The 25,267-nt window shown below is 36.7% G+C and overlaps 1 protein-coding gene across 4 annotated transcripts in view; it reads right to left on the minus strand.

The window, feature by feature from the left end:
• Window positions 1-403: 403 nt before the first annotated feature.
• Window positions 404-25,267, minus strand: part of GABPB1 (GA binding protein transcription factor subunit beta 1) — an 80,527-nt gene continuing 55,663 nt past the window's right edge. For 2 of the 4 annotated variants that reach the window (XM_060005226.1, XM_060005224.1), the window contains exons 7-9: window positions 10,262-10,444; window positions 6,883-6,998; window positions 404-1,910 (exon numbers count right to left, since the gene is read on the minus strand). In XM_060005226.1, the coding sequence (XP_059861209.1) occupies window positions 1,758-1,910; window positions 6,883-6,998; window positions 10,262-10,444 (452 nt within the window). In that variant the 3' untranslated portion in view covers window positions 404-1,757. Of the gene's footprint in view, window positions 1,911-6,882; window positions 6,999-10,261; window positions 10,448-25,267 lie in introns of all 4 variants that reach the window. The other 2 variants (XM_060005225.1, XM_060005223.1) reach the window with 1 other exon arrangement.

Consider the following 25,267-nt stretch of genomic DNA (forward strand, 5'->3'; position numbering starts at 1 on the left):
GAACAAAAGACTAGAAATCAAAGAAGGCATTAAATTCACTTTCAGAAGCTAGTTTCCAACACTTTCTCAAGGATCTTCAGGGCCAATCTGGTCTTGGAAGCAAAACTATACAGTGGGGTGAACACGCTGCCCCTGCTCTACTCTGACACTGCACACGTTAGGGTACCCTTCCTAACATAACAAATCCATAAATGCACTAACGTACTAAAAAACAGACACAGAAAAGCAGCTCCACGCAACTGAAAATATGACTTGGCATTTGTAAAACCCAGTTTTAGATACTTTTAAGACACAGTGTGAAGAATTTATAATATTTTCATACATGGAATATGGCCGTAATACACAGAACAAACTTTTTAATGTGTGAATAAAATGTGGTCAAAATATAAGTCTACACTGAACATATGTGGAAAAGATATTTAATTGTAAAATAGAAAAGTAGGGCAGAGTACAGTTTTAAGGGTAATTGCTTCTTTATACAGTATAGGTAATCTAGAAGGGTCTTAGGGTTAAACATTTTCATAAAGCAATAAAACATTTAAAAATGAAACAAGAAAAAGAACTTGAAGTTATGTTTACAAAAAAGAAAGAACACTATGTCAGAGTTTAATGTCCATACATTGTGGAATTGAACAATATTGTGATGAGAGCCAGTCACAGCACAGACATACAGCTTTCACAGGGAAAGTAAAAGTTATGTCAGACATATCTATAGCATCACCGTAGTATAAAAAGTTCCTGTTCTACCATACAAAAGCAATTTTTTTCATAAGAATAATTTCCTGGGGAGGAAATGAGTCCACGAAATATTTCAGAAAGCCATATGCTTTGAGTTTTCTGAAAACATTATATTAAAATCCAGTGCCTTAAAGTGCTTTCATGTGGAAATCATGATGGAAGGCACAGAATTGTTTCACATCCCCACTATGAAATTTTCAAAAAAGCATAGATGTTGCAGTTTGCAAATTCAAGGTATCTTGTAAGCTGCTCCTTCCAAGAACATTGTCATTCCAATAAAACCAGCTGCTAGCTTACTTAGTTTCAATGACCTATAGAATAAAAGGGTTTCTTTCTTTCCTAGTAACTTTCATCATCTTTGTGGGAAAAATACCTATGCAAGTGATGCATTTTGAAATTATAAAACATGCAGAATATGTACAAACAGAAAGTTTTAAAAATATCTGCTTCATATACATGTAAATCTACGTGGGTATAGCTGAAATTGAACAAATATAAAAATTTGCTTTCTAAAAAATGTTTTCAGAGAATCTGAGACAACTTAAAGCTGTACAAGATTTCCTGGGAGAAATCTTCTCTTCATATAGAAGTTTATACCTACAGGAGTAATTCCAGCATCAGTCCACCACATAATTATTACACAACATTTGGTCTAATCAACAACGATCACCCTTAAAACTGTTCTGTTTCTGAGAAATTAAGGTTTGTACTAAAATCAAAAAGAATTCACAAAAAACAGTGGCTTATTGTGTTTTGGGATCTCTTCAACAATCTTTATCAACACATTTGGAACTGTAAAAAAAAAAAAACTATTTACAGAATTCAGTTTTAAATACATTTCACAACTTCTAAAGTAAAGTTTTATGTTACAAGAATCCAGAGCTCATGGCTTAAGTCCAATTATCAAGCTGCAGTCTCTTTTATTATCCTGTCTTCCCATGACTGCACCTTACTGTGTACAGTTCAAGACTGTATTCTTTCTTGACCAAAAGTAAACTCAAACTATATGTTCATTTCAATTAAACAGCTTCTTTATTTGTCTGAAGACGAGTCATAGCTTCTAATTTCTGTCTGTAGGCCTCTGCTTCCTGTTCTTTCTTTAGAAGTTGCTGTCGATATTTTTGTGCTTCTCGATTAGCTTCATCCAGCTGTTTCTGAAGAGCTTCTCTCTCCTAATTTAAAAAAAAAGTTTTTTTTCAATTGTTGCACAAATACAATAACACATACAAGCATGCATCTTTCAAATAAAAAAATGTGGAGTTGCTAGAAGTAGCCATGTATTGGTATTTCTGAGACATCTTGCCTTTTTCACCAATTCCCTTATAATTAAAGCCCTAGTTTCGAGCTCCACACTACGAGATACAGATTAGTCTCTGACCTCAAGGAAATTATTTTCTAATTAGAAATAAGACTAACATAATGAACCCAAATTGGGTACCTGTATTTTTATACATACTACAAAAACTAGTGAACAACTTTAAGAGGGAAATATACCACCATACCTCTTCACATCTTTATCTGTGATGTTAAAAAGCTACTAATTATAAAAAACTTAATATTTAATGAGCACCCATTATATATATAAACAAGGTAATTTCCAATAACAAGTCTCTAAGACAGACATTATGCCCATTTTACAGATGAGGAAAATGATGCTCAGAGACAATGTAGCTTTCTCATGGTAACACAATAAGGAGTCAGGGTTATGAGGTTCTAATATTACTGCTTTTAAAACTATCTTTCCCGGGACTTCCGTGGTGGCACAGTGGTTAAGAATCCGCCTGCCAATGCAGAGGACACGGGTTCGAGCCCTGGTCCAGGAAGATCCCACATGCCGCGGAGCAACAAAGCCCGTGCACCACAACTACCGAGACTGCGCTCTAGAGCCCACGACCCACAACTACTGAGCCCTTGTGCCACAACGACTGAAGCCCGCGTGCCTAGAGCCTGTGCTCCACAACAAGAGAAGCCACCACAATGGGACGCCCGCGCACCGCACCGAGTAGCCCCCACTCGCCGCAACTAGAGAAAGCAGCCAACGCAGCCATAAATAAATAAATAAATTTTTATGAAAAAGTAAATAAATAAAACTATCTTTCCCTATGACAGCAAGCAAGATTCCTCATCTTTAAAATGAACAGTGCTGGTCTAGATTAGTGTTTCCTAAATTATACCATTTTACAAACCAATAAAATACTAATTTCTCTACTGTGATTCATTATATTATATGCTGTAAAATATATGTATCAAATTTCTGAACAAATTGAGAGGAAGAACACAAATCTGGTCCAATGTAAGTGGTATTCTTTCTCCTCTCCTCACTCTGTCCCTATACAGTTGCCTAAGGGAAAACACTTCAAAGATTCCTTTCCCATACCTCTAGTAAGCACATGGACAAAAACTCAACTTGCCCAGGTCCAAGCTCAACCTCATTACAGAAGCCCAGGCCTTCTGCTTGGGGTGGGGGCTGAGGGTAGGACTACTAATGGCAAAGAGAGGCCAGGTTCACACTGGACAAGACACTTAAAAGAGAGAACTGAAGGTAAAGGCGAGGGGTAAGAAGCTTGCTGGGAAAGAGGGCACTGTGGTCTCTTCCACTGCCTCCTAGACCCTTGTCCATTGTGAACACCGAAAGATTCCCTACCCTCCACTATTCACATGGTCCACAAGGAGGAACATGTAAAATACTCCTGCCTTCCTGTGATCCCACTGCCTTCTCCACACTGAGAATGAAGCTAGATCTAACATTTATTTTTCCCATGAGTCCACCAAATGTAAGAGTGATTGATTATATAAGTAGCCTCCAAATCTTCCAATTACACAAAATGTACAAGTAGAAGAAATGCCTACGCCCTACCCTGCTATCCTTTTCTCCTTACTTCAGGCAAGATGCCAGCCTCACGTAAGCAAATGACACCAGTCCCTGGCAGTGAACTATGCAGGAATTTGGGCACCAGTGGAAGGGTGGGAGTTAGACCCCTACCTCTGGCAGGAGTACAGCCTGTGAGTACAGCCATGCATAAGTGTTTTATACTTTTACATGTACTAAGAAATAAGATCCTTTGGCAGCCAAAGTTTTGAATATGGATAAAAACTTGCCCTGATTTGGTTGGAAATATTAGAAAAGATTAACTCTAAGGCATCTTCTAGTATTACCTATTTATTCACACTTAGAAACAGCAAGAGATTCACAATTATTTCAGGAGATGAAAGCAGTAAGGAAGATACCTTACACTTCAACGCCAAGCCCAAGCAATATATTATGATTACATTAGGCAACAGAATAATAGAACAAAGAAAGACTTCGAGTTTGCTTTTTAAATTCCAAACAAGATTCTTGAATTCTGCTTCAGCTATTAACAATTATCTTTTAATAGTTTATATGTAATTTTCTAATATTCAAATTTATTTTACTTTAGCTATTATAAAGCAAAAAAAAATCATTAAAGTGATTTATCTTCTACCATACCACAATATAAATTTTAGAAGATAATAATAATACAACTAACAGTTACTGAGCATTTACTATATGCTCACCACTGTACTAGTCCTTCACATGCATTCTCATTTAAACCTTACAACACTCTGATAATGTAGGTGCTATTATTTTCCCCTTTTTACTGATGGGGAAGCCAAGCCTTGAAAGGCTAAATAACTTGACCAATCACACTCAGAAAATTATCATTCAAACCTAAATCTGCTTCCAGACTCATATTCTTAACCATTAAATGTTTTTTTTAAAAAAGAGAGAAACTAGGCAGGGTGTATGAGCTCTCTCCTTGTCCATTGAGCTGGCCATTTTCTAACTGCCATGGGTCAAATATGATCCTGTTTTTATAAAGTTTTACTGAAATACAGCCATACCCACTCATTTCCAAATTGCCCGTGGCTGCTTTCCTACCACAACTGCAGAACTGAGCGGCAAAACACACATTGTAGGATGTGTGTAGTGTTTAGCAGCATCCCCAGCCTCTATCCACTAAATGTCAGTGGCATGTCCCTCATTGTGACAACCCGAAATGTATCCAGACATTGCCAAATGTCCCCTGGGGTCAAAATTGCTCCAGGTGAGAAGCACTGCTTTAGAGAAACTTTTTGGGTTAATGGCTAAGCAATCACTTAGAAAGGAATATAAAAGTATACCCCCAAGATAACTCTATTGGTCACCTCAGAAAATAAAATCAAAAGAACTCTTATGTACTATAAGGAAATGATTACCTGGTTTTAGAAAACATTGGAGGTCTCTCTTCATTCTGTATCCCCTGCCCACCTCTACCATCTCTTCTCACTGCATGCTTCAAAGTCTCTCTGTAATAGCTCTAACATCCTGCAACTTTGGCTTGAACATTTCCAGTGATGGAGAATAAGACTTCCATTACCAGAAAGCTCTAATTACTAAAATTAAGCTAAAACTAACTCGTGAAGTTCTTTATATCAAGCTAAAATTCCATCTCCCTGAAGTGCTAATCTCCTTGGTTCTAGTTAATTTATATACCTCAATTCACACTTTCTTGTTATTTGCGATTATTCTCCTTGGTCTCTGAAAGACTGTAAGAGTGGAATTAGGTTGATCTTTGATGAAAACAGAAATTCTCACTGGTTGTTAGGTAAATAAAAGTACAGCCTGCACATTCATTATTTTGAAAATGTTGAATTGACATAAATCTACTATACTTCAATTAAAAGAAATGTTGAATTGAGTCAGTTTATGTTCAATAAAAATTCAAGTAATTTAAAAATGTTTTATTAAATAGTTAAAGCAAAGTACATCACAAAATCTTTCTCACCTTATATGCCAGAAAACAAGATCAACTGATTTATCAGTAAAAGACATTAAAGATTTTAAAATAATAAGTATACTGATACCATTCAATGAAATAAATGGTTAGTTTATAAAAACTTCAGTGTACTGAATATCACTTTAAATTTTGAAGAAATGAAACAACTCACCCTCAATAATTAAAGTCACAAGTTTATCAAACATTCTGGTTAAACCATGAATCAAATTCTTCGTAACTCAATAATATGTCCTTTGAGATTGTGGCCAAAGATGTACCAGTCTTACATGTAAACGAATTTGGGCAAGGATATTTTCTAATTGTCCTCAGTCAGAATTATGTTGCCTTTAGATGGCATTTTTTTAAATCCTCTCTTTTCTATGATAACAAAGAATTCCTAAATAGTCACCAACATTTATTATTCACACATATTAGATATTATGAATGTGTATATAATGAGTATGCTGACTTTTTCAACTCTCATAGAAACCCCAAAATACAGATATTGTTATCTTAAATTCCAATTTGGGAGAAAATAAACAGGAACTCAGAAAGGTAAGATAACTTGCCTCAAAGCTAATAGGGAGGGGCAAGAGGTGGGATTCAAATCCAGCTCATGTAATTTCAAGTCCAATATTCTTTTCTTTACACTGCAGTTGCTCTTTCAAAGTTATTCAAGAATGATCTTATTTTCATTTGATATAAGTTAATATCAACTTTGGAAAACATAACTTTATTTACAGTCATGTGAGAAAAAAATCTGTGAGGTAATAACTATGGTTTGGTTACACTTACAAACTAGTTTACAATTACAAACTAGTTTGGCAGAGGGAAAAGAAGGTGAATCCTATCAACAGTCTAAATTTAATTTCCTTAAGGGACTTAATCGTGAAATAAACAGTTACCTATGGCTTTTTACAAAATAACTCAGCTGACAAACTTCAACATTCTTTAAGAGCATATTCCAGCCCAAATAGGCATTCGCCTTTCACTTTTGAAAGAAAAAAATTTTTTTAGTCAATATATAGTGACATTCCCTTTAGTGACTTGGGAGAATGATGTATGTAAATTTAATAGAAAATAAAGGATGCAGTACAAGAACAAAAGACATTCCAATGTTACCATGATGACAGACTTTGTTACAAACAAATTCTTTACTCATTCATTCATTCATTCAATATTTATTTATTGAAGGCTTGCTATATGGATAAGGCCAAAAAATTAGACAAAAAAGTACTCATGCTATATCAAAACAATACTGTCAGTAATAAATATAAAAGACAAAAAAAAAAAAGAAAGAAAGAAAAGCAAATGGAATTTATTTTGGATGACTGCAGCAAAACACACCGGGTAAAAGACTCCTTACTTCTATTTCTGCAGACTCCACCCGGTTTTCAATTATTTCAATACATTGTCTCTTGGCTGGTGGTTCTTCACTTATAACAGTTTCTTCAGCAATGTCTGTTGCTGGTACTGTTAATACTAAAATGAAAAAATGTACACATTACTTCATTTACAGATAGGTTTAGAAGAATTAAAACTAGTCTTGAGATTGTTGATGCAACTCATCTAAAATAAATATATTCCAAAAACAATAATTTCAAAACACTAATTTGCTGTTTATGAGAAATGTCCATATTTGTCTTCAACTTCTTGTCTATTTACTGAAAACTACTTACTGTTTAAGGTACCTACTTACGTTTTTTAATTTTATAGATAATATATTCATTGGCTCAAAATCAAAATAATACTTAACAAGCATATTTTGAGAGGTCTGACTTCACCCTTGCTAAAACAGATACTTTTACTGGTTGCTTATACATTGTTCTTGTGTTCATTTATGTAAAACCAAACATGAATATACATTCTCCTTTTTCTCTCTCTTACACGAAAGGTAGCATACATACAAAACATACATTCAAACATACATAAGATAGATATATCGTTCTGTGTCTGCTTTTTTCACTCCATATATCTAGGCTATCTTTCGCCAAGACACAGAGAGCTTTCTTTCATTTAGCTGCATTATATTCCACTGTGAGGATACACCATTATGAACAATGTCTGTTTATAAACTTTGCTTGTCTTTCCACTGGGTTGTTAGACTGTCCCAATTTTTAGTATCTCTTTACATAAATGTACATAAATATCTTTACATAAATATACAGAGAGCAAGAGGCTGTCCTTGCTTTGCATAACCAGTGTGGGAACATAAACATGACTGTGCAAGCTAAAACTATGCAAAACAATCTTAATCATCAATGGGAAAAATTACAACTGTCCTACAGCCTTTAAGGTTGTCAAAACATTAAAAACTCTCCTACTGTCATTTATAAATGTAAATAAATGAAAAAATAGTAAAACTATTATTTATTTAGTACAATGTAATTAAAACATTAGAAATATTGAGAATTAAAGTATTTCTTTTAACTCATACCATATTACATTACACTTATAAATTCACTCAAGAAGAACTGAGAATTATATCTGTTTCACTGGACTACCTACATAGTCTATATATTCATTTTCCAGTTATAATTTTTAAATTATGAAAGCTTTAAAAGTTTATTTTAATATTCAGTAGGCTCCTCTCATTGCTCTTCTTTTCTAGTTATCCTTATTCTTCTTCCCTCCTCCTCTATCAAAATAAACTTCAGAATCTGTTTGGCTAATTCCAGAAAAAGACCTATTGGTCTTTGTTATGGCTTGAATTGTGTCCCCCTCAAAATTCAAATGTTTTAAGTCCTAACCCCCAGTACCTCAAAATGTATTTGGAGATAGGGCCTTTAAAAAGGTTAAAAAGGTAAAATGAGATTTTGGTTTTATTTTTGGCTGCATTGGGTCTTCGTTGCTGTGCACAGACTTTCTCTAGCTGTGGCGAGCGGGGGCAACTGTTTGTTGCAGTGCACAGGCTTCTCATTGTGGTGGCTTCTCCTGCTGCAGAGCATGGGCTCTAGGCACGCAGGCTTTGGTAGTTGTGGCTCGCGGGCTCTAGAGCACGGGCTCGGTAGCTTTGGTGCACTGGCTTAGTTGCTCCGTGGCATGTGGGATCTTCCCCGACCAGGGCTCGAACCCACGTCCCCTGCATTGGCAAGCAGATTCTTAACCACTGCGCCACCAGAGAAGTCCAAAATGAAGTCATTTAAGTGGGTCCTAATCCAATATGACTGGTCTCCTTATAAGAGGTTAGGTCGCAGACAACACACACAGACTGAGGGCTGACTATATCAGGACACAGCAAGAAGGCAGCCATTTGCAAGCCAAGGAGAAAGGCCTCAGAAGAAACCAAACCTGCCAACACCTTGATCTTGGACTTCCACCTTCCAGCACTGTGAGAAGATAAACTTCTGTTAAGTCACCCAGTCTGTGGTAGTTTGTTATGGCAGCCCTAGCAAACTAATACAGTCTTTTTTTTCCTATCACATTACATTTATCAATTAACTCAGGAAGAATTGAGAGTTTTATAATAGTGAGTCATCCTATCCAAAAACATGAGTTTCTTTCCATTTGTTCATCAATGAGATTAGACTGTGTGTATAATGTCAGGTTTTGGAAACAATGTTATATCTGCTTAAAACAAATACTTTGAAAGTTTCTTCTTTTCTATATAATTAGAATTAGTTCTTTAAAGCTTTGTGAAAGTACCTGGGCTTGATCCAAATCTTGGACCACCAGCAGGAGATTTCTGCATAGCGGTGAGAAAAGCCTCCCAGGCTCCACAGGTCAAGGGTTTCCTCCTCCACTGCTATGGCAACAAAATCATTCCTTGAGACCTGGCCTCTCTGCAGGGCCATACCTCCACTATCACTCTAAACCAAACCTGGTTTAGGAGAACTTCTACCTCCAGCCCTTCCGTTCCCTAATTCCTTCACAGGCCATGAAGAGGCTTGGTCTCTGCAATCCTAGTCGTTTTCTAAAAGGTTATGTGTGCACATACTTTTTTTGGTGGGGGGTGGGGGAGTACAGAGTACTGGGTACTGGGATGCTTGTTCAGATAGGAACTTTCTGCACCTTCTCTTTCTGCTTCCTCCAGCTTTCATGCTCTAGTCTATCTTAATCCTACTTGCAGCACTTCCTACTCAGATTGGGCCCTGTCTTACTGGAAGTGTATATTTATTGCTGATTTCTGAGCTCAACCCCTTTTCTTGATGCACGACTGGGGGTTTCCCTGATACTGCCCTGGCTTAGATCTTAAGATGTTTTTGGCAAGCACTTAAAATATGGAATTTTGTGGTTTTCTCAGTCTTTTAGGTTCACTAAACATGAAACTGGGGCTTATGTTTCATCTATCTTATTACTACTCTCTTATTACTCAAAAGGAAAAAATTGGGACAATTATCAACAAAGCTGCTAAAAGTTGTCACTATGTTCCTACCATAACTCCTAAGTCCAACTTCTTTTTAAGTAGCTTTTTTTCACATGGTGTTTTTAAAAGCCCGTATGATATCTGAATTGCATTAAATGGCCTAGGAAAGTATTGTCCAATACTGATTTTGAATTATTTATTTAAGCTCATTTTCCAACCAGAATACTTTGGGGCCAATTCCTCTTTGTACCTAGTATACAACCAGAGAAAGCAAGCTAATTTTAACAGTAGCCTAAGCAAATAAAACTAGGCAATTAAGTCTGCTGCAAAAGGTTACAAAAACAAAATTTAAGGCAAAAATAAATGCTTTGAAAAACATGTCACAATTTCCTGAGGATTAAGAATAAATGCAAACTTTATGTAAATGCCTTCTACCAACCTTGTTGTCCATCTGGCATGGTCACAATGATGGGCTGACCTATTCCACTGGTTGGAATGGAGTGCAAATTTCCAAGCTGAATTCCATCTGTAACTATTGTGATGACTTGCTGACCCCCTGAACTAACTACTTGCTGAATTGCACCATCCACAGATTCTGCAGTAACTACTTCCTCCGTAGCCACTACTGGAAAAAAAAATATATATGTAAAGATCAGTGAACATATATAAAAGTATGAACAGAAGTTTATTTTTGCTCTGCTACCTTTGCTGTCCGTCCTTCTTTCTTACACAGAAAAGCTTTTACATGATTTTTAAATTCAGTCTCCATTGGTGTTGTAGATACCTATGTAAACAGTTGACTACAAGTCCCACAATTTACAATAAGTGAGTTCCAACTATCTATGCATGCACATGTTTAAATAAACTATCTTCATTTAGTTCTATGAGGTACGAAATTTAGAAGCTCTCCTAAGGTCACAGATATGACAAAGGTTATGCCAGCTTAATAAGATTCCACAATCCAAAAAATAAGATATTGTATGTGGTTATACTCCATTCAAATTTACATATATGAGTTGATATATATTTCCTATCCAACAAAACATGGAAATTTGTATTCTTCAAGCAGAGAGAATAAACAGTATTCCCTTTTTGGATTGTGTGAGCAAGGGTTGCCTTCATAATAAGTGGCAAATAGATCTGGTACTGTAGGCTATGAAAAAATATATTAACATTTACATAAATAAAATTCAAAACTATGTTCTCAATGTTTTATGAAAGGTTCAGAGAGGATTCTGGCAGCTGAACACAGCACTCCAGGTCTTGCCTAGGTAAAGAAATTGCCAAAATCCCTTCCCACAAGCTACGCCCAACTACTGATCCCAAAAGACTACACATAGCAGCTTTACTCATAATAGTCAAAAACTTGAAACAAATCAGATATCTGTCAAAAGTAGAATGAATAAACTGGTAGATTCATGCACTGGAATACTACACAGCAATTAAAGTGACTCCTGATGTGATGCAACAGGAGATTACAAAATATCCCTGTGTTCTTATTGGAAATGTTTGACCTGAATCTAATTATTAAGAAACAAATGAATCTAGAATGTGAGTGATCCTGCAGACAACTGGCTTAAACTCTACAAAGATTTCAGTGTCATAAAGAACAAGTGAGGCAGTAAGACTGTCCTAGATTGGGGGAGACTAAAGAGACATAATAATCGAATATAGTGTGTGAACTTTGATTGGATCCTGGGTGAAAACAAATAGTTATAAAGGACATTTTGGGGATAATTGAGGAAACTTGAATATGGACCATATGCCAGATAATATTACTAAATTAATATTGTTTTTAAGAAACATAATAGAACTGTGAATACATAGGAAGCTGTCCTTGTTCTTGGTAGATACATGCTGAAGAATTTAAGGATGAAGTGTCATGATGTCTTTAGCCTACTTTCAGATAATATGGCAAAATAAAAGCATGTGTCTGTGTTTGTGTGCGAACATGCAGGTGTGGCAAGATGTTAACAGGTGGTGAATACAGTTGCAAGGTATAAAGTTCATTCTCCAATTTTTCTATGGGTTTTAATAACTATCAACATTAAAAAACATTTTAATATAACTAATTCTGAAAAAAGAAATGACCAAAAAAACTATTTCTAAATGATATGGTTTTTTGAAATGTGTTATTTGAGGCAACACTTTACCAAAAGTGTAATGAAATAAAATCATTCTCTCCTGAAGTCACGCTACCCTTCAGATACACAGTTACTCTGAAACACGCCAAGTTGCTACCAAATTCCAGCAGAATGTCATGGATATTAACGACCAAGGGATTTACTAAATACAGAGATGCTCTAATTAAACAAACTTCTTTTTTAATAAAAGGCAAGATAAGTACTAGGACCCTAGTTTTCAAGGATGAACTCATGGTAACAGGCCTGGCTGCAACCCTGTTACTGTGTTATTTGGGTAATCAAGGGTCACAATGCAAACCACAGATGATATTCAAAATGCAAAAACCTTTATGTTTTGAGTTCTCTCATTTTTGTTTGTCTTAAACCATAATTAGGCTTTATCACCAAGCACTTAAGAAAATTTCAGGAAGATAATTATTAAAATGAAATGTAGGGCATAAAACAGTAATGTATTCAATAGAACAACTACTGAGGTTTTCAAAGACATTAACTATTGCTTTGATCTTGTAAAAAATATCCATATGAAAAACAAATGTTCACTATGGTTGAATGTTAACTATAAGTAGCAAGTATTTTTAAAAACATAATCATATGTAAGAAATTTCTGAGACCACATATGATCAAGGCACAACTCAAGAACTTTCATCTTTGCACTATTTGGAATGACTGTCATTAAGATAAGAGAGTTCTTGCCTTTCATCTAAAAAGCTTTCTTTTTAAGTTGTGCTATGGTAAGGAATTTAAGAAAAAATTATAAGGAAACCAATTATGTAAGAAAACAAAGAACCCCCTCAGTAATCCTAAAAACAACCCAGCAGTGAAATGTTGAAACATGTAAGAATAAAACAGAAAGCCTAAAAACTTTAAAAAGAATGTTATTTAAAAAAATATACACAGACAGATATATCCAAATATAAAACCCCCGGATAAAAAAATAACTAATAAATATTCATTGGTCTAATTTAAAAGTCAAGTTATAATATACAAAGACAGCCTAGATAATCTACAGCATCTCTGAAAATGTTTGAGACCTCTTGTTCAACATGACTTTTGAATTTTAATGCCATAAAAGTCAACTAAGACAAGGAAAAAACTGTCTTTCAGATGTTACTAGAAGATTGAAAATTCTATATGCATATAAATATTTCAATAAAATAGAAACTAGGCTTACTGAAGAAAAAAATAACATTTCAAAAGTAGGATTGCCTGCAATAGAACCTGACATTTTTTTTAAAAAGGCAAAAACAAGACAATCTTATGAAGCCCAGTAACATATACCTGAAAGCCAATTCACTTTTATTGATCTACTTTAGGAACAGACAAAAAAAAAACAACAACATGCAAAGGGGACCTGACTCAAATTTCACTATTAGGAGAAAGGAGGGAAACAGCCACCAGATGCATTATACCTTTGGAAAAAACCACCTTATTAACAATTAGCTTAAGTTGCTCTAAAGACAAAAAGAAGGGTAGTCACAGATGTCCATTTAATGGGATTATATAGCTGGGCCGCAAGAAAGAATAAGGCTAAGCAATGCAAAATCAATGTAAAACTGTAGGTTAGAGCCATAAAATATTGTTTTATAAGAGTTTCATAAGGACTAAACTACACTGCAGATGTAAGGCCTACATCCAACCAATTTTAACTTCTGATTCTACAACTAAATAACTCTCAAATCTATTCACTTCTTATCCCTTTGCCAAATCCTAATCCACGCTACCATTATTTCTTCCCCAGGTGACTGCATTAGACTCCTAACTAAACTCCCTTCCAGAGCCCACCAAAGAAATCATTTTAAAAGTCCTATATAATCTTACCTTCAATTACCATGACTTACTCTCCCACTTGCTGAGCTCAGCCACGCTGGTCTCTGAGTCCTCTGAAAGGACAAGCTTTCCTGCCTCAAAAGCTTCACATGTGTCCTCCTTCCTAAAATGTTCTTCCCCCAAGTTTTGCTCCACTAATTCCTATGTATATTTTTTAATATATGTAGGAATTAGTTTAAATGTAGTATAGTAAATATATATAGGAATTAGTTTAAATTTAGTTTAAATGTCTCTTCCTCTAGAAAGACTCACCAACTTGGTCAAAATCCTGTATTCTTTATATATACCACGAATCACAAGTATTTATCTGAGTGAATAACTTTAATATCTCATTCTACTGAAAGACTACGTGTTCCACAAAGGTTGGGACTGTATATGATTGTTTACCAGAACATAAGAGATATTCAACAACAATCTGTTCAATGAATGAATAAATATTTTTCTAATTGTAAATGAACAGCTATTTGTAAACCAATATATGGAAAACTTAGCTCAAGAACAGTTTTGAGTTATTCCTTTAACATAAGCATGATATATCCCTCCATGAATTTTTATTATTTGTACATTTTAATTTTGTCCTAAAGCAAGAAGTGAGAGTAAGGGTGAGAGCTTCCTGGAATTTTGATTTTCCAAATAGGAAACACCTGTAACAGACTGGTGTGTAAGCTTTGGTAGAAAAATAGGACAACATGATTGCCTCTGTTTAATAGTGTACCACCAGGGGTGGTTTTCTTATGAGGAAAAAGGCAGCTGCAATCCCCAAAAGAAAATATTTACTTTTTTGTATCTTCATTTTGGAATACATTCCAAAATGGAATAACTTGAAATGAGTTCTTATCTATCTAAATCCTTAAATCCCATTCATTCTTTAGGGTACAACTCAACCTCACCCCACTCCCCTAGCCCCATGCCCCAACTCCAGCTAAAAGTAATCTCTGTCCTCTGAAGAACTATAGTGCCGACCGGCACTCACCAGCCCGAGAGGCTTGTTTGCTCACACGCCGGGGCGGGCGGGACTGGGAGTTGAGCCTCGGGCTTCGGTCGGAGCGCAGGGAGAGGACCGGGGTTGGCGGCATGAACACAGCCTGCAGGGGTTTAGTGCGCCACGTATAGCCAGGAGGGAGTCCGGGGAAAAGTCTGGACCTGCCGAAGAGGCAAGAGACATTTTCTTCCCTCTTTGTTTCCTGGTGCGCCAGGAGAGGGGATTAAGAGCGCTGCTTAAAGGCGCTCCAGAGACGGGCGCGAGCCGCCGCTAAAAGCGCGGACCCCAGAGACGGGCATGAGACGCTAAGGCTGCTGCTGCTGCCGCCACCAAGAAGCCTGTGTGCGAGCACAGGTCACTATCCACAACCCCCTTCCGGGGAGCCTGTGCAGCCCGCCACTGCCGGGGTCCCGGGAACCAGGGACAACTCCCCCGGGAGAACGCACGGCGCGCCTCAGGCTGGTGCAACTTCATGCTGGCCACTGCCGCTGCAGGCTCGCCCCGCACTCCGTGCCCCTCCCTCCCCCTGGCCTGAGTGAGCCAGAGCCCCTGAATCAGCGGCTCCTTTATCCCTGTCCTGGCTGAGAGAAGAACAGACGCCCTCCAGCGACCTACACGCAGAGGTGGGGCCAAATCCAAAGCTGAGCCCCTGGGAGCTGTGAGAACAAAGAAGAGAAAGGGAAATCTCTCCCAGCAGCCTCAGAAGCAGTGGATTAAAGCTCCCCAATCAACTTGATGTACCCTGCATCTGTGGAATACATGAATAGATAACGAATCATCCCAAATTGAGGAGGTGGACTTTGAGAGCAAGATTTATGATTTGTTCCCCTTTTCCTCTTTTTGTGAAAAGTGTCTATGTGTATGCTTCTGTGTGAGATTTTGTCTGTATAGCTTTGCTTCCACCATTTGTCCTAGGGTTCTATAAGTCCGTTTTTTTTGTTTTTTTTTCTTTTTCTCTTAACAATTATTTTTTATTTTAATAACTTTATATTTTACCTTACTTTATTTTATTGTACTTTATCTTCTTTCTTTTTTTCCTTCCTTCCCTCCTTCCTCCCTCCCTCCCTCGCTCCTTCCTTTCTTTCTACTTCTACTAATTCTTTCTTTCTACTTTTTCTCCCTTTTATTCTGAGCCGTGTGGTTGAAAGGCTCTTGCTGCTGCAGCCAGGAGTCAGTGCTGTGCCTCTGAGGTGGGAGAGCCAACTTCAGGACACTGGTCCACAAGAGACCTCCCAGCTCCACATAATATCAAACGGCGAAAATCTCCCAGAGATCTCCATCTCAAAACCAGCACCCAGCTTCACTCAACGACCAGCAAGCTACAGTGCTGGATATCCTATGCCAAACAACTAGCAAGACAGGAACAAAACTCCACCCATTAGCAGAGAGGCTGCCTAAAATCATAATAAGTCCACAGACACCCACAAAACACACCACCAGACGTGGACCTGCCCACCAGAAAGACAAGATCCAGCCTCATCCACCAGAACACAGGCACTGGTCCCCTCCACCAGGAAGCCTACAAAACCCACTGAACCAACCTTAGTCACTGGGGATAGACACCAAAAACAACGGGAACTACGAAACTGCAGCCTGCAAAAAGGAGACCCCAAACACAGTAAGATAAGCAAAATGAGAAGACAGAAAAACACACCGCAGATGAAGGAGCAAGATAAAAACCCACCAGACCTAACAAATGAAGAGGAAATAGGCAGTCTACCTGAAAAAGCATTCAGAAAAATGATAGTAAAGATGATCCAAAATCTTGGAAATAGAATAGACAAAATGCAAGAAACATTTAACAAGGACCTAGAAGAACTAAAGATGAAACAAACAGCAATGAACAACACAATAAATGAAATGAAAAATACTCTAGATGGGATCAATAGCAGAAGAACGGATAAGTGACCTGGAAGATAAAATAGTGGAAATAACTACTGCAGAGCAGAATAAAGAAAATGAATGAAAAGAACTGAGGACAGTCTCAGAGACCTCTGGGACAACATTAAACGCACCAAGATTCGAATTATAGGGGTTCCAGAAGAAGAAGAGAAAAAGAAAGGGACTGAGAAAATATTTGAAGAGATTATAGTTGAAAACTTCCCAAACATGGGAAAGGAAATAGTTAATCAAGTCCAGGAAGCACAGAGAGTCCCATACAGGATAAATCCAAGGAGAAATACGCCAAGACACATATTAATCAAACTGTCAAAAATTAAATACAAAGAAGCATATTAAAAGCAGCAAGGGAAAAACAACAAATAACACACAAGGGAATCCCCATAAGGTTAACAGCTGATCTTTCAGCAGAAACCCTGCAAGCAAGAAGCCAGTGGCAAGACATATTTAAAGTGATGAAGGAGAAAAACCTGCAACCAAGATTACTCTACCCAGCAAGGATCTCATTCAGATTTGATGGAGAAATTAAAACCTTTACAGACAAGCAAAAGCTGAGAGAGTTCAGCACCACCAAACCAGCTTTACAACAAATGCTAAAGGAACTTCTCTAGGCAAGAAACACAAGAGAAGGAAAAGACCTACAATAACGAACCCAAAACAATTAAGAAAATGGGAATAGGAACATACATATCGATAATTACCTTAAATGTAAATGGACTAAATGCTCCCACCAAAAGACACAGATTGGCTGAATGGATACAAATACAAGACCCATATATATGCTGTCTACAAGAGACCCACTTCAGACCTAGAGAAACATACAGACTGAAAGTAAGGGGATGGAAAAAGATATTGCATGCAAATGGAAACCAAAAGAAAGCTGGAGTAGCAATTCTCATATCAGACAAAATAGACTTTAAAATAAAGACTATTAGAAGAGACAAAGAAGGACACTACATAATGATCAAGGGATCGATCCAAGAAGAAGATATAGCAATTGTAAATATTTATGCACCCAACATAGGAGCACCTCAATAAATAAGGCAAATACTAACAGCCATAAAAGGGGAAATCGACAGTAACACATTCATACTAGGGGACTTTAACACCCCACTTTCATCAATGGACAGATCATCCAAAATAAAAATAAATAAGGAAACACAAGCTTTAAATGATACATTAAAAAAGATGGGCTTAATTGATATTTATATGGCATTCCATCCAAAAACAACAGAATACACTTTCTTCTCAAGTGCTCATGGAACATTCTCCAGGATAGATCATATCTTGGGTCATAAAACAAGCCTTGGTAATTTTAAGAAAATTGTATCAAGTATCTTTTCCGACCACAATGCTATGAGACTAGATATCAATTACAGGAAAAGATCTGTAAAAAATACAAACACATGGAGGCTAAACAATATACTACTTAATAACGAAGTGATCACTGAAGAAATCAAAGAGGAAAGTAAAAAATACCTAGAAACAAATGACAATGGAGATACGACAACTCAAAGTCTATGGGATGCAGCAAAAGCAGTTCTAAGAGGGAAGTTTATAGCAATACAAGCCCACCTTAAGAAACAGGAAACATCTCGAATAAACAACCTAACCTTGCACCTAAAGCAATCAGAGAAGGAAGAAGAAAAAAACCCAAAGTTAGTAGAAGCAAAGAAATCATAAAGATCAGATCAGATATAAATGAAAAAGAAAGGAAGGAAATGATAGCAAAGATCAATAAAACTAGAACCTGGTTCTTTGAGAAGATAAAATTGATAAAGCATTAGCCAGACTCATCAAGAAAAAAAGGGAGAAGACTCAAATCAATAGAATTAGAAATGAAAAAAGGAGAAGTAACAACTGACACTGCAGAAATACAAAAGATCATGAGAGAATATTACAAGCAACTCTATGCCAATAAAATGGACAGTTTGGAAGAAATGGACAAATTCTTAGAAATGCACCACCTGCCAAGACTGAATCAGGAAGAAATAGAAAGTATGAGCAGACCAATCACAAGCACTGAAATTGAAACTGTGATTAAAAATCTTCCAACAAAGAAAAGCCCAGGACCAGATGGCCTCACAGGCAAATTCTATCAAACATTTAGAGAAGAGCTAACACCTATCCTTCTCAAACTCTTCCAAAACACAGCAGAGGGAGGAACACTTCCAAACTCATTCAACGAGGCCACCATCACCCTGAAACCAAAACCAAACAAGGATGTCACAAAGAAAGAAAACTACAGGCCAATATCACTGATGAACATAGATGCAAAAATCCTCAACAAAATACTAGCAAACAGAATCCAACAGCACATTAAAAGGATCATACGGGACTTCCCTGGTGGCGCAGAAGTTAAGAGTCCGCCTGCCGATGCAGGGGATACGGGTTCGAGCCCTGGTCCGAGAGGATCCCCCATGCCGCGGAGCAGCTGGGCCCGTGCGTCACAGCTACTGAGCCTGCGCTCTATAGCCAGTGCTCTACAGCAAGAGAAACCACTGCAATGGGGGGCCCGCACACCGCAAAAAAGAGTAGCCCCCACTCTGGCAACTAGAGAAAGCCCGCGTGCAGCAACGAAGACCCAACGCAGCCAAAAATAAAATAAATAAATTTAAAAAAAAAAAAAAAAAAAAGGATCATACACCATGATCAAGTTGGGTTTATTCCAGGAATGCAAGGATTCTTCAATATATGCAAATCAATGAACGTGACACAGCATATTAACAAATTGAAGGAGAAAAACCGTATGGTCATCTCAATAGATGCAGAGAAAGCTTTTGACAAAATTCAACACCCATTTATAATGAAAACCCTGCAGAAAGTAGGCATAGAGGGAACTTTCCTCAACATAATAAAGGCCATATGACAAACACACAGCCAATGGTGAAAAACTGAAAGCATTTCCACTAAGATCAGGAACAAGACAAGGTTGCCCACTCTCACCACTCTTACTCAACATAGTTTTGGAAGTTTTAGCCACAGCAATCAGAGAAGAAAAGGAAATAAAACGAATCCAAATCGGAAAGGAAGAAGTAAAGCTGTCACTGTTTGCAGATGACATGATACTATACATAGAGAATCCTAAAGATGCCACTAGAAAACTACTAGAGCTAATCAATGAATTTGGTAAAGTAGCAGGATACAAAATTAATGCACAGAAATCTCTGACATGCCTATACACTACTGATGAAAAATCTGAAAGTGAAATCAAGAAAACACTCCCATTTACCACTGCAACAAAAAGAATAAAATATCTAGGAATAAACCTACCTAAGGAGACAAAAGACCTGTATGCAGAAAATTATAAGACACTGATGAAAGAAACTAAAGATGATACATATAGATGGAGAGATATACCATGTTCTTGGATTGGAATAATCAACATTGTGAAAATGACTCTACTACCCAAAGCAATCTACAGATTCAATGCAATCCCTATCAAACTACCACTGGCATTTTTCACAGAACTGGAACAAAAAATTTCACAATTCGTATGGAAACACAAAAGACCCCGAATAGCCAAAGCAATCTTGAGAACGATAAACGGAGCTGGAGGAATCAGGCTCCCTGACTTCAGACTATACTACAAAGATACAGTAATCAAGACACTATGGTACTGGCACAAAAACAGAAAGACAGATCAATGGAACAGGATAGAAAGCGCAGAGATAAACCCACGCACATATGGTCACCTTATCTTTGATAAAGGAGGCAGGAATGTACAGTGGAGAAAGGACAGCCTCTGCAATAAGTGGTGCTGGGAAAACTGGACAGGTACATGTAAAAGTATGAGATTAGAGCACTCCCTAACACCATACACAAAAATAAGCTCAAAATGGATTAAAGACCTAAATGTAAGGCCAGAAACTATCAAACTCTTAGAGGAAAACATAGGCAGAATACTCTTTGACATAAATCACAGCAAGATCCTTTTTGACCCACCTCCTAGAGAAATGGAAATAAAAACAAAAATAAACAAATGGGACCTAATAAAACTTCAAAGCTTTTGAACAGCAAAGGAAACCATAAACAAGACCAAAAGACAACCCTCAGAATGGGAGAAAACATGTGCAAATGAAGCAACTGACAAAGGATTAATCTCCAAAATTTATAAGCAGCTCATGCAGCTCAATAACAAAAAAACAAACAACCTAATCCAAAAATGGGCAGAAGACCTAAATAGACATTTCTCCAAAGAAGATATACAGATGGTCAACAAACACATGAAAGAATGCTCAACATCCCTAATCATTAGAGAAATGCAAATCAAAACTACAATGAGATATCATCTCACAGCAGTCAGAATGGCCATCATCAAAAAATCTAGAAACAATAAATGCTGGAGAAGGTGTGGATAAAAGGGAAGACTCTTGCACTGTTGGTGGGAATGTAAATTGATACAACCACTGTGAAGAACAGTATGGAGGTTCCTTATAAAACTACAAATAGAACTACCATATGACCCAGCAATCCCACTACTGGGCATATACCCTGAGAAAACCATAATTCAAAAAGAGTCATGTACCAAAATGTTCATTGCAGCTCTATTTACAATAGCCTGGAGATGGAAACAACCTAAGTGTCCATCATCAGATGAATGGATAAAGAAGATGTGGCACATATATACAATGGACTATTACTCAGCCATAATAAGAAACAAAATTGAGCTATTTGTAATGAGGTGGATAGACCTAGAGTCTGTCATACAGAGTGAAGTAAGTCAGAAAGAGAAAGACAAATACCGTATGCTAACACATATATATGGAATTTAAGAAAAAAAAATGTCATGAAGAACCTAGGGGTAAGACAAGAATAAAGACACAGACCTACTGGAGAACGGACTTGAGGATATGGGGAGGGGGAAGGGTGAGCTGTGACAAAGCGAGAGAGAGGCATGGACATATATACACTACCAAACGTAAGGTAGATAGCTAGTGGGAAGCAGCCGCACAGCACAGGGAGATCAGCTTGGTGCTTTGTGACTGCCTGGAGGGGTGGGATAGGGAGGGTGGGAGGGAGGGAGACGGAAGAGGGAAGAGATATGGGAACATATGTATATGTATAACTGATTCACTTTGTTATAAAGCAGAAACTAACACACCATTGTAAAGCAATTATACTCCAATAAAGATGTAAAAATAAATTAATTAATTAAATAAAATAAAAAAAGAAAGCCATTCCTCTCTCCCACATCTTTTCCTTAGTAGAGATTCACCTATGCACCCCATAAACAGTTGAATAAATATTAAATTACACATAAAGATGAAATAAATAAGAAATATATATTATTCAAGCAAATCTTTGCTGTAGTACACTCACAATCTTTAGATATTTACTATACAGTCTATTAGTAGTAAGAAATAGAACTTTTAAAATTTGGGTCAAATTCTTAAATTTTGGTGTGCCATAGGATCACTTTTGAGAGCATGTTAAAAACATGGATGTCACGGTCCCACCCTAAAGTTACTGAATCAGAATCCACTAGGGTAGAATTGGGGCAAATGATTGTTGAGAAGGTGATTCTGATTCACACAAAATTTAAGAATGCTGCTCTTGTTGATATTACCATATTAATTCAAACTAACTGAGAGCAGTTCAAATTAGTAGAAAACTTGAATCACAGAATATTTAAAGTAACACAGCCTTCTAATCATTGGGTACATAAATTAACAAGATAATTTCCAACTATTTCCAAGCAAAAATTCTACTAGTTTGTTTGAAGAACCTAGGGGCAGGACAGGAATAAAGATGCAGACATAGAGAATGGACTTGAGGACATGGGGAGGGGGAAGGGTAAACTGGGACGAAGTGAGAGAGTGGCATGGACTTATATACACTACCAAATGTGAAATAGATAGCTAGTGGGAAGCAGTTGCATAGCACAGGGAGATCAGCTCCGTGCTTTGTGACCACCTACAGGGGTGGGATAGGGAGGGTAGGATAGGGAGGGTGGGAGGGAGGGAGACGCAAGAGGGAAGAGATATGGGAACATATGTATATGTATAATTGATTCACTTTGTTATAAAGCAGAAACTAACACACCACTGTAAAGCAATTATATTCCAATAAAGATGTTAAAAAATAATAATAATGTAAAAGAGGACAATTATTATATTAATGTTAGAGATGCCTGATACTTCTGAATTATTCCACTCCAAAATTATGAAGGATGTTTTAAACAAGTATCTTGAAAACTGTGTCTGCATACTTTTAAAGGCTGTAAATATTTTCACTGATTTGTTTCAAAATGAGTAAGGTAATTTCATGTATCAAAAGACAGTTGTATCCTCCCTTTAAAAGAAATTAAAAATAGATAACTTAGTATTTTGATTTATGTATCACTTTCTTATGAGTTTGCTGAGTGTGAGTAGTCCTTTATATTAACCCAGGATATATTAATAAAATATTTCTGAAACCTCAGAGCTGAAAACTAAACCTCAGTCAATGATCAATGATAATATCTTAATTCAGATGACTATTGCGAGATGAGATAGTACACGTAAAGCACTTAGCATAATAACAAGCTTATAGCAAGAACCCTATACATATTAATCATTATTTTTCTATATTTCATCATGCCAAGTTAAATTTATGACTTACATCAAGTGTTTCATCATGTTTTTCTGGCCTGGCCTGGACCTAGATAGACCTAATGATTATTTAATATAATTATGCACATTAGCATAGGCCTGTGGGCTCAGGAACTGAAATAAAAACTCCCAAAAAACCAATTTAATAAAAATGAACATTAGCAACAAACTCTTCAGGGTATACTGAGATTTATCAAATTTTTTTTTTGTACTTCTATCAAACAGACAAAGAATCATGAAAATTATGCATGAAGATTAAAAATTTAACAAGTTAAATGCTCAGAAAAATAAAGGTTTATGAGAAAAGAATAAAACTGGAAATATTTACATAAAAAATGCCAGTAAGGAAGCAATTCAATCATCAAACAGTGACAATCTGAAGTTATATTTGCTTGTAACATCAAGAAGACATTTCGTTTCACAATGAAAGCATTATACTAGACTGATTTCCTTTATGATGTTCCCATTGGACTAACATTAAGATTTGTTTTATATGTGAAAGATAGTCCTAATGTAAACATGAAAGAACTATTTAAAGCCATAGTTCAAATGAAACAGCATGGTATTCTAGACTATCATGAGTACCTCCCCTCTGTATATAGGACCATGTCAGCCAGCTAGCTTCCATTTCAAATGCAGTCCATTTGCTGCTACACTGGCTATTTATTATCAGAAGATGTATTTACTGTACTACTTAGCCTGTAAAAGAAAAGAATAAGAGCAGTACCAGTTAGTGTACTGATGGTTCTTATATTTTCTTTTCAATCATTTAAAAAGGGCAAACAGGAGAACATTTATTTCAAAAGACTGCTCCAAAAGATACACCTCAGAAGTAAAACTAGGAATAGCGATGCTTTTGTTTCATACAAGACAAAGTGATGATTACACAAATATTTATTCCTATCACAAACCAAATTATAAACATTCTAGAAGAGACTCGGCCACTGATCACCTGAAGAAACTGCGTAGAGGAAACAGTATATTTAGTGGTCACAGACACACAACTTGGGAATCAGTCAGACCTTGAGCACAAACTTCCTTTCACCACTTAATAGCCATGCTACATTAGACAAAACTATTTAACCTCCGCAAACCTCAATTTCATCATATATAAAATGGGAGTACTACTTCATTTCCCAGATCCTGAGATGTCCTTGAAAAAACATATAAACATTTCTAAATCAGGATGAGTCTGACAAATAATGTTAAAAGAAACTGGACGGCCAAGAGGCAGAGAAATAACTTGACTGAGCATGTGCAAACTGACCTGCGAGAAGATATTTCTTTATGTGATTACACAACTCAGCTGAGTTGTTTATACTGGCGGCAATGTACTCACCTGAATTTTAACTTAATTTAAGCTCTTAAAATACCTTCAGAAAGATTTCACTATGATGTAGTATTGAAATAAAAAAATTGTTGTGCTCACAGAAGACTGTAAGTCACATGCAATAAAAATCAACTAAAATTGTCAATTCTCTCACACTAGACCACACATAACATTTTCAAAGGTAGAAGTTAGAGAAGTTGGTATGACCAATTTGTGGAGTCAAACATCTAAATGTAAAAACTTCGAGCTGACTTTGAAGAAAAGATTAATTTTCAGAGATATGTACTTTAATAAAGGCAAAAATTTTACAAGTTTAATCAAATAGAAATCCACCAATGAAATTAATTTTCTTTGATATACTTATGCAATTACAAAGGTGCTGAAGAGATCCAGGCATAGGTCATAAAAGCAGCATGTCAATAGGATGATACACGTAGCTGTTAATGGCCAAAAGTGATTCAGAAAAATCTTAAGACTCCCAAATATAAAGGTTTAGATTCAAACATTGATTACAATGCTAAAGAAGCTGGAGAATGAATAAATGTTTACTATTACTAGTTGAGGGGCATAGGGGGAGAGAGGGGGGAGGGAGGGGGGAGGGGGGAGACGGAGGGAGAGAGGGAGAGAGAGAGGGGGAGAAAGGCGAGAGATAAGTAACCACCCCCCCACC

This window comes from Delphinus delphis, chromosome 2 (assembly GCF_949987515.2).
Source record: "Delphinus delphis chromosome 2, mDelDel1.2, whole genome shotgun sequence".
Lineage (NCBI taxonomy): Eukaryota > Metazoa > Chordata > Mammalia > Artiodactyla > Delphinidae > Delphinus > Delphinus delphis.